Source organism: Calypte anna, chromosome 13, assembly GCF_003957555.1.
Source record: "Calypte anna isolate BGI_N300 chromosome 13, bCalAnn1_v1.p, whole genome shotgun sequence".
NCBI lineage: Eukaryota > Metazoa > Chordata > Aves > Apodiformes > Trochilidae > Calypte > Calypte anna.
Genome location: NC_044259.1, coordinates 2,615,216 through 2,625,941, shown reverse-complemented (window position 1 = coordinate 2,625,941; position 10,726 = coordinate 2,615,216). Strand labels below are relative to the sequence as shown.

At 51.7% G+C, this 10,726-nt stretch overlaps 1 protein-coding gene across 1 annotated transcript; it reads right to left on the bottom strand.

Annotated features, from left to right (window-relative positions):
• Positions 1-1,853: 1,853 nt before the first annotated feature.
• PURA (purine rich element binding protein A) lies at positions 1,854-3,665 on the bottom strand. Its single transcript, XM_030458770.1, has one exon. It carries the CDS (start codon positions 3,663-3,665, stop codon positions 2,712-2,714), a length of 954 nt encoding a protein of 317 aa, XP_030314630.1. The 3' UTR covers positions 1,854-2,711.
• Between the last annotated feature and the right edge of the window lie 7,061 nt (positions 3,666-10,726).

The window sequence follows — 10,726 nt, the reverse complement described above, 5'->3', positions numbered from 1 at the left end:
CGCTACTTATTGCCGGGAACACAAACGCCGCAGCCTGGGACTACGCAGCCGGACCGCGTCTGTCGGCAGCGCGACAACTTTTGGGGAGGGCAGCGAGCAGCAGGACCGAGACATCAATCAATCAATCAATCAATCGATCAAGTAGCAAAAAAAAACCAAACCAAAGCGATAAAATTTCCTAACTAGGGCTAGCAGCATGGAGAATGCAGTCCCGCACACTGATATCACAGTTGAAGTACAATATAATCGCTGGAACTGCCCCATCCAGAACCTCCGATCCAAAAGCAGGTTACCAGCCACATCTTTACATGCAATTGAGAACCGTTTCAAAAGTCACATTACGCGCTCCGAAAGCTTATTTTTACTACTGGGAAATCGGAAAGTGCACACGAAAGCAATTTGTAACATTTCCAGTGATTGTTTAAAAGAAACAGAAACACCTCGCTACCGGCATCGCTTCTTTTAACTTTTCTGTGAACACTAACAGCAAACTTCTTTAAAGGGAAATAATAAGAATGCATGGGAAAAATGGGAACAGCTTGTTTGACACTTACAGTACATCTCAAAATAAAAAAAAACCAAACAAAAAAAAACGAACGAACGAACAAAAACCGAAAAAAAAAAAAAAAGGAATTACAATTTCAAATGGGAATAAAAAGACAGCAGGAAATAAAATTCTTTAACACCAGCTTTCTCCCCCCACGCCACCCTTCTGAAACTCCAGCCTTGACCATCAGCTCCTGCTCGTACAGGTGCTGCCTTCTGCACCCAGCAGCTGGGTCTACCCAACAGCTAACTCTGCCAAGAGCTTCAAGAAAAATGATTGCATCCCAAAAAAAAAAAACCCTTCCAAAATCTTAGTTTCTCTGTCTACTGAATTCTGGCCAAGAAAAGAAAAAAAAAAAAGTTTTGTTTTCACTGTTTAAGGCATCTTTTTTGTTTGTTTGTTTTCTAACGTTTTCACGCATACTGATGATAGTCATGCAGCAGTTTAATGATAAAAATATATTAATATTTTACTATACAGCAGCAAGAAGTTAGTCGATTAAAAGCACACCAACTTTTTTTTAAAAGAAGGAAAAAAAACCAAACCCGAAACCCAACAAAACAACAACAACAAAAAAACCCCAACCTGTAGAAGTCTATTATTATTCTCAGTATTATTACAGACAAATTTCAATTTGGAGAACACACCTGGACAGGTCAGAACTCTGCCAAATCTGCATCTCCCTACCCTAGGCTTCCACCAGAGCCCGCGTGCCGGCGAGGAGGAGGCTTGGACAGGAGGAAGGGCACGGCCAGGCTTGCCAGGTATGTAGCCAGAAATCACTAGCACCACAGCTACATGGAAACCCCTTCACCGACACACACACCGGCTGGGCTTCCCCTCGACACCCAAACCCCATGGCTCAGTAGGATTACTCTGTGGCACTGGTTCCTAACAGGCTCTCTCAGAAGTTAAGGGCACCAGCAGGGCTGGCAGCACAGGTCGGGAGCTCTCAGGGGTTTAGGGGATAGTGCTAGTGCAAAGACTCACTGCCTGCTGTCCCAAAACAGACCGAATGGAAACCGCTGCACGTCAGGTTAATAAGTACTTTAGGTACACAGAATAATAAAAAAAATATATTATGAACAATACAAGTACATCTCATATACACAATAATGACAATACGCCTACTCAGTTGTAAACCAAACAGGTGCAGAAAAAAAAATATTACGGGGGGAAATTCTTTGCTTTGCTTTTTTTTTTTTTTTTTTTTCCTCTCTCAATCTCTCTTTTTTTTTTTTCCTTTTTTTTTTTTTTTACTATTTGAATAACTTTGGTTCAAACGTAAAAATCACAAGTTAGCAAATTTCATTTAAATGCCTTTTTTAATAATTTTTCTTCATGTTCACAGAAGTTTCACTGACCATTTTTATATGTTTAAGGTCCAGATGCAATGCATATTGTATAAAAGAGAGCACTTATTGTTTACCTTGCATGAATTAAACCTACGTACCTTTTAACTCTACAAACTTCTGCATAACATTTAGACAAAGCTCAGACACACAGCATGCCTAGCCCTCATATATATATACACATCTCTAATCACAGGTATATAGGGTGTCAAATATACTATAGTAACCTCCATGTAAGGTTCGAAATTTGGTAACAAAATGAGAAGAAAAAACTAAAAATATTATTTTACGTGTTCTAAAATATCTCTTTTTTTTTTTTTTTTGTGCTAAAGTCAAATGTTAGCTCAACATGAAAAGGACTTTTTTTTTTTTTATATAATTCAGCAATATTATAATCTTGACCATTTTTGCAAACACTTTTAATAATAATAGCTTAAACGTGTACAAAAGTTCTCGGTTAATTAGGGAAATAAACACTCAGTTCTTTATATTTTTAATCAAGTAGGAAACACAGTTCATATATAATGTTATTACTTTTTCTGACTTTTTTTTGTGTGTGTTTTGTTTTGTTTTTGTTTTGTTTTGTTTTAGCAGCTGCTTACTGTTTGATACGGTGGGTAAAGTGGAGGAACATCCAGCGATGGGTGGCGGGTCGGAGGCGCTGCTGCCGGGCGGCGGGGGCGCCGGGCGGGCGGCACGGCCGGGGTGGGGGGGCCACGGGGGGGGCTCCCGGCCGCCGCCCCCCGCCCCGCCGCCCGCCCGCCCTCCTCCCGCCGGCGGCGGGGCCAGTCCGCGTCCCGGGGGGCGGGCGGTCAGTCCTCCTCGGGCTCCTCGGCCTGCAGCAGGGCGCCTGGCGGGCCGGCGGCGGCGGCGGCCTCGGCCTCGGGGGGCGGCTCGGCCCCGGCGCCCGCGGGGGGAGCGGCGGCGGCGGCGGCGCGCTTGTCCCGCTGCTTCTCCTGGATCTTCTTCATCTCGTCCGAGTACTTGCAGAAGGTGTGGCCGAACTTGGCCCAGACCTTGTAGGGGACGGTGATGGAGTTGCGGTACGTGGGCTTCACCTCGCTGACCCGCATGAAGACGCCGTACTTGTTGGAGCCCACGTCGAAGAAGAAGCGCTTGTTGTCCACAGTCAAGGAGGTGCCCTCGGGCAGCTCGGCCGGCTCCTCCTCCACCCCGTAGTCGTCGATGAGCTTGGCCAGGGCGTCGCGGAACTCGATCAGGCCCTGGGCCGGCAGGGCGATGGTCTGGCCCTGCGTGGAGCCCAGCCCCGGGCCGCGGTTGACGGTTTGACGGACGCGGAGGAAGCGCCCGCGCTGGTTCTCCTTCAGATCCATGTAGTACTTGCGGTTCTCCCGCACCAGGAACTCGCTCTTCAGCGCCCGCCGGGGCTCGTCGGCCGCCTGCGCCAGCTCGGGGGGCTGGCTGGGCCCCAGCTGCGCGTAGTGCTCGATGAAGTCGCCCAGGTAGTCGCGGAACTCGACGGCCACCGACATGGAGAGGGTCAGGCGGCTCTTGTTGCCGCCCGCCCCCACCTCGGCGATCTTCAGGAAGCGGCCCTTGGCGTTCTGCTTCACGTCCAGGTAGAAGCGCTTGTTCTGGATGTCCACCCGCTTGGAGGCCAGCTCCTGCGTTTCGTGCTGCAGGCCGCCGCCCGGGCCGCCGCCGCCGCCGCCGCCACCGCCGCCCGAGCCCGGCCCCCCGGCGCCCGCCGCGCCCCCGCCGCCGCCGCTGCCTCCGCGCTCGCTGCCGCTGTCCCCGTCCGCCATGATGCCGCCGCCCGCCGCCGCCGCCGCCGCTCGGCCTCGGCCGCCGCCGCCGCTTCTCGCCTGGCGCCCTCCCGCGCCGCCGCCCGCGCCGCCGCCTCCTCCTCGGCCGCCGCCGCCTCCTCCTCGGCCGCCCCCGGCCGCCGCCCGCCGCCCGCCGCCGCTCCGCCCGCCGCCGCCGCCGCCGCCGCTGCTGCAACAGCCCCCGCGGCCACCAGCCGGCCGCTCTCGCGAGATCTGCGGGAGCGAGGAGAGGGCGCGGGAAGGCGGCAGAGAGCGGCCCCGCCGAGCCGGGCAGCAGCGCCGCGCACCGCCGGCACCGGGGGGAAAACCCGGCACCGGGGGGGGAGAGCCGGAACCGGGGGGGAGATCCGGAACCCGGGGGGAGATCCGGAACCCAGGGGGGAGATCCGGAACCCGGGGGGGAGATCCGGAACCCGGGGGGGAGATCCGGAACTGGGGGGGAGATCTGGCAGCGAGGGGAGAGCCCCGCACCGGGGGCGAAAGATCCGGCACTCTGGACCAGGGAGAGAACCCGGCATGCTGAGGGGAGATTCGGCACCGAGGGGGGAGATCCGGCACCGGGAGGAGAACTTGGCATGGTGGGAGGAGACCCGGCGTTCTGAGGGGAGACCCCGGTACCGGGGGGAGACCCGGCACCGAGAGGGGAGACTCCGGCACCGGGGGGACACCCGGTACCGGGGGGGAGAGATCCGGCACCCCGTACCGGGGAGAGAACCCGGCATGCTGGGGGGAGATTCGGCACCGAGGGGGGAGACCCGGGAACGGGAGGGGGGGTGGTTGGGGGCGGGGGATGAGATCCCGCACCCCGGCACCGGGGGGCAGACCCAGTACCGCCAGAACCAGGGGGTAGACTCTGCACCCTGGCACCAGGAGGGAGACCTCGGCATCGAGGAGGGAGAGACTCGGCACCGGGGTAAGGATAACCCGGCACCGGAGGGGATCCCCCTGCACCGGGGGGGTGATCTCGCATCACGGCACCGGAGGAACGGGACCCGATACCGTGGTACCAACTGGGGCGTCACACGGTACCTCGGCTTCGGGGGGGGTGGGACATGGCACCCTGCCCTGCTGTCACCCCAACCATTTGCCTCTCCCGGCTGCGCTTTCCGGGCCCGCTCCTCCTGGGGGGCTTCACCCCCGCACCCCCCCCACTGCTGCCTGCGGGGCCGGGACGTCCCATCCGACTCCAGTGACTTCCAGTGCCACCCACCCCTCTCCACATCGGCCTCCCGGTGCCGGGATAAGGCTCAGCACTGGGGTACCGGGCATTGGGACTTGCCGGGGGAAAGCACAGAGGTGGGGAGAGGTATTTATTAGGAGCTGCTAATGAAAGGAATTAATACATCCACTAATAGCAGGAGCAAGGATGGGGATGGGTTTGCAGCTGCCTTCCCAGTATCCCCGTTGCAGGTGACCAGGTTGCTTTTTATTTTTATTTTTTATTTATTTTTATTTTTATTAAACAGCTGCTTTTTGATGGGTTTTTGAGGAGATCCCTTTGCTTCCAGTCCTCGACTGGAAACCAGGAATCCCAAGTCCTCGATCCCAAGCCAGCTCCAGCCCAAGTAAGGATTCTATCTTTTGGTACTGTAGGCCAGGAAGCAAACTGGCAGGCTGGGTTTGAATCAAAATCCCTTCCCTGCCTGCTACTTCCAGCACAGCAAGTGCTGATGTAGGTGTGGGGCATCATTGCCACCCTGAGCATCCCAAACCCCCTGGAAGTGTGTGGTACTCTGGGCAGTCGTGCTACAGGGCAGGTTTGGTGTTTGTCTGTGGGGTGTGCTCTGTGCTGGAGGAAGCAACACCTGCAGTCATTGAGGAGGAGATAACATTCCTGAAGTGGCTTTTAAATGTTGCCTTAGATACCATGTCAGGATCCCCTCGCCTGCCCCATTTCTGTGGCTAAAGCCTTTCTGGTTAGTGCCTCCGTGGGTAACACCAAGAAAAAGTAGAGAGGAAACCAGTTTCCTTTTCTTAGCAATGTTCAGAGCAGCAGCTGGGAAGCTGTCAGCAGCTGTGTGTCAGCTCTCAGTGATTCCCTGGATTCCTGGGACATTACACGGATGCTACGTTTTATTTCCAGCCCACTCCCACGTGAGATCCCTCCCCGGCATGGGAATGGGCTGGCACCGCTGTGCTGCACCCCTGTGGCAGGCTGAGGACTGATGCTCCAGCACTGCCTCTCGATTTGCTCTTTTTATTCTGGAGGCAAATGGCATTCAACAATCTGAGCTGAGGCCTAATGGTGATGCCTCTTGGTAGCACCAGCACCGTGTCCAGCCCCCGTGGGAGAGCTGAGGAACACACACCTGCTGAGGAAAAGCTTTTGGGGAAAGCCCAGGAAACATTGGTGCTCTGTCTCTGACCATGGTGGGCTGAGCATTTCTGGTGGTGATGGTGCTAAGGAAATGCAGCCAGTAGCAGAGGTGATTTTTGGTCCCCAGCACAGGCCAGTATTCATAGAATCATAGAATCATAGAATTGGCTGGGTTGGAAGGGACCTCAGAGATCAAGTCCAACCCTTGAACCACCGTTGTGGTTGCTAGGCCATGGTACTCAGTGCCACATCCAGTCTCTTTTTAAATATCTCCAGACACAGAGAATCCACTACTTCCCTGGGCAGCCCATTCCAATGGCTGATCACTCTATTGCTGCTTTCAGAGTAGGTGCATTCCAGTTGGATACTGGTGATGCTGGGAGCAGACCTGCCAATGTTCCTCCTTTGGTGGGAGCCTGCTTGCCCAGTATTGTGTTGTGCTGCTCCCAGCAGCTCCCAGCAGCTCCCCTAATGCCCTGGGTTTGAATTTGGCTGGTGTACATTTCTTATTTAAGTAAACAGGACAAAGCAAAAAGAGCATTTTTTTCTTCCCTATAGGCAATCTCTTTCAAGAGGAGCTCGACCATTACAGCCCCTTCCAGGGGTCTGGTTGTGGCTGTGCTGCAGGGACCTGCGTCAGTCGACCCAGCATTAAAACAAGGTAACATGGCCCAGACAAGGCTGTCGTGGCTGCTTGAACAAAGCAAGCTGCAAAACAAGATGGACAAAGGTGATGGACGAATGCAGGAAAATCTCTTCATGACTTGCCCAGGTACTGACAGCCAAAGATTGGCTGGGGATCTTGCAGGGACCTCCTGGGTCACACATTGCCCTCCTTTGCTGTTGGAGCCTTATCAATATGTCCCATATGTTTATCAGGCTTCGTGCTGTCTTCTTCTGTGAGTTCTGCTGAAACTGGTCCAACACCTCTTTGCTATGAAAATCAAAAAAAACTTTTCATCCCCAGCTTGAATATGTCAATAACATCTTTACAGCTCCACAACTTTTTGGCTTAGAGCCTCCATAAGGTTTTCTCATGTTTTCTCCCCTTCCCTGTGTCTCTCAGCAGCTGATATCTCCTTCAGGCTCTGTTCTGGTAGTCTAAATAAGACCAAATTTTTGTAGTTTCCTCTCAAAAAATAGATTTTTTTTTTCTTTGACTGTTACAGTTGTCCTTTGTCACACCAGTCTCAGTCCCTCTGAAGGACATGGCAGAAGGTTTTCAGAGCCATGACTGGGACTTCAGGCTTAAGATCAATGGGATTTCTTTTTAAAAATCAAATTTGGAGGGCTTTTGAGAACATACCTGATCATTACAGTGAGCATCACAAAGTTTGGGGTCCAAGCCTGTTATTCAGCTAGAAAACAACAGCTCTGCTGCCTCCCAAGAACTGGTATGAACATTTATAATCGGAGGAGGGAATCTAAGAGCCATTCAGACAACAGATAAGGTTCCTAACAAAAGTGGCTGAGATGCAGTTGTTGTTGTGCAAGTCAAAGAAAAGGCTGTCACCCTTGGAGGATGTTGGCAAAAATATGCATTTGAATTGCTGAGCCATTCTTCTCTCATCCACCAGCTGAATTCTTCTGCAGTCTTCCTGGATCTATTCAGGCTGAGTTGGGCAACCCACTGGATTTGGGAGTTGACTGAGTTTAGGCTGTGTCAGATCTTTGCCTTGGCCCAGCCCTGGTTCAGCTCTCCCCCCATGGACACGGGAGCCTAATTCTGGTTCCTGAGCTGTGATGGGACTTGGGGCAATAAAAAGCAACACTGCCATTACCATCCCTTGGAGCTGGAGCAAACAGAAAGCAGTTCCAGCTGCGTGGGGATGGGGGAGGTTGTGCAAGGGCTTCCATCAGCCCCCAGACCTGAGCATGGAAGGGGATGGTAAAACTTCCTTTGCTTTGGTCTTTTTCTGAGCCTGTCTTTGGAGAGAGGAGTTCAGCAGGGCTTGGGCACTGTCTGCAAGGCATTGGGTGCCTGTGAACAAGCCCCAAGAAACCAGCACACCACATCTGAAAGTCATTTCTGAAGTGGAGAACGATGAACTGTGCACACAATAGAACTGCTATTAGGTCTGTTGATCCTAATTAAAAAAATACCTCTCAATGAAAATTTTTTATTAAAAGAAATCGCAGTGACCCTAAATCAAATTATTTGTGAATGGTTCTTAGTCTCCTAGATCAGTCAGAACTCCTGTGTTAGTCACTGGACGTCATCCAAACTGCATGCTGAATGAATAACATGGCTGCCAAATTTCTTTTTTTTTTTTTTAATCCTCGCCCAGTTTGGCACAGGACAGTTAAAGTCATTTTTCTAAATATCATTCAGAACATCAAGCAACTGTAAAATAACAATAGAAAAGCTTGGCCACAGTTAACTGCAGCCCTCCAGTTGTAACCACTTCTCTCAAAAAATGTCACTCCAGTCCCTTTGATGGTTTTGTTTTGGGTGAGTGCCTGGGCAGGGTTTCCCCTGGGGTGGTACTGGGGGTCACTACCAGGGAACTTGGCTCCCAGGTGTTCAGGAATGGGGCACAGCTGGATCCACCCTTTCCCTGGCTACTGGGACTGGCTTTGTGTCTTCCTGATGACCTGCTGAGGACTGACATCCTAAAGACATAACTGCAGTTCCCCTGGTCCTGGCTCTTCAAAAAAAAAGAAAAAAAAAAAAAAAAAAGGAATAAAAGGAATTGGATTGCACAATGGCAGAAAGAGTTCTTGGTTCTTTTCTTTGCAGAGATAAAGTGCTAATTCTTCCAAGCACCATGTCAAGTCCAATCCAAGTGATTTAAGCTTGGTTTTGTTTTCATGAGGGCTCGTTACAGTTATGCAGCATCTCTTCTCTTCATTTACTGGCCTGCAAGTTTTCCCCTTCTACCCTTTTCTAGGCAAGTTCCCTTCCCCCTTATGAGTTCCTTCTGACCTCAGAGGATCCTGCAGTGTCTCCACCTCCAGCCAGGGAGGACCTTTGCCATCTCCTGGTTCCCAGAGAAGTCAGAGGGAAGCATGGATCTTCAGCTCCCCACACAGCCCAGTGACAGCTGGCAGCTCTTCTGTGAAAACCAGCAACCAGTGGCCACCAAATCCTCATCTTGTTGGTTTTCAGTGACTGTGATCTATAAAACCAGGGCCCTCTGCTCCTTGCCTCCTCAGGAGCAGTAAGGGTTAAAGCACAGTGTCATCTGCAGTAGTTAGCAGAGGTCATGCAGCCCCTAAATGTGCCCAATGTGTCCAAGGCCAGCTGTCTCCAGATGTCCCATCAGGTGCCTCATCCATGAGGAACACTGCAATACACTGAAATACAGTCATGTTTGTGCTGTGGTTCTCTGGTCAATGCTACAGGCACCATCACTGCAGTGAGTTTGTGGCTGCCTTGCTTGCACATCCCCTTTGCCACCTGGTCCTGAGCAGTGGGAAGTTTCCAGTTCAGGAGTCCGGAAGGCTCCACACGCTGCTTCCCATCCCCCTGCTGAGACAGTGCCTCTCCCAGCTCCTGGGGGGAATGGTTCTGATGGGATGCCACACTCGATCTGGATGAGGAGTTTAAAGGCCTTGGAAGTCCAAAGCTGAGGCAGGGCTGCACCCCCACTCTGCTTTTCCAAGCTATGCTCATGCCCAGCAAGCTGGCAATAAATACCATCTGCAGCCTCCGTGCTGGTGGCATTGCCCAGATCAATGCTGTAGAGACCTCAGCAGCCTCTTTGCCCCTCACCCAGTGTATTTCTTCTCAAAGTACCAGCCATAATACTCCCTTAAGGCAATGGAAGTTTCTTGGGATACTGGCAGAGCTGGGCAGGAACTGTGTCTGCCCTGACCTCCTTCAGCACACCCATCTCTATTGACAGGGAGCAAGGGGACTGGTGGAGTTGTCCTGACTGACCACTTCTGTCTTGGGCTAAATAAACCCCAGACATTTGCAAAGATAAGATTTGGAACAAACTGCAGTTTTGAAACTAGATGTAGAATAAATCCCAGTTTGGCAGTTGTCAAGGAAAGGCTGCTTTGACTTTTTTATTTTCCCAAAAAGAGAAGTTCTTCTCCTGGGTTCAGCCAGAAGTGATGTTTCACAGCTGTACAGGAGCATTTGGGTCCTCTCCCTGCAGAGGCCATGCAGAGGATGCTATGAGACCAGCCCCAAAAGCTTTCTATTAAAAAAACAAAACAGCTTTTTCTTTCCCAAGTAGCTCAGTGGCTTTGTGATCTCCACTGTGGGTTTGCCTGGCTTGATACGGTGTCAAACTTGGACCTCTGAAATTGATCCCTTTCCTCCCCTCATATCCAGAAACTCTTTGGTGAGCTTCAAAGGCTGCAGTTCCTCCCAAGGAAGCATCTGAAGCCTGAGATGAGCTTGGAGTGCTCATCTTTGGGGTGTTCTTGGTTGGAAATTGTTGTGATGCAGAGGTGGGACCCCAGGGCTTTGTGCCAGAGAGCACAGAGAGAGAAATTCCCCATGACCTTGGAGGAGACATCAAAGCTTTGGGGTTGTAGGGTAGGACACTGTGAAACAAAAGAGAAAAAACACTCCAGGGATTTAAAGGCCTCACCACCCTCCAAAAATATGCAAGGAAGGATCAGCACATGATTTCAGCCAGATATCATGAATCAGCTGAGTGGGACTGACACCATTTGATCCCTCATGGAGAAGGTAAAATTACTGCTTTGCAGAAACCCCACGGATTGTCAGGATGTATGGACATGACAGCAAGTACCTCAGATGGGA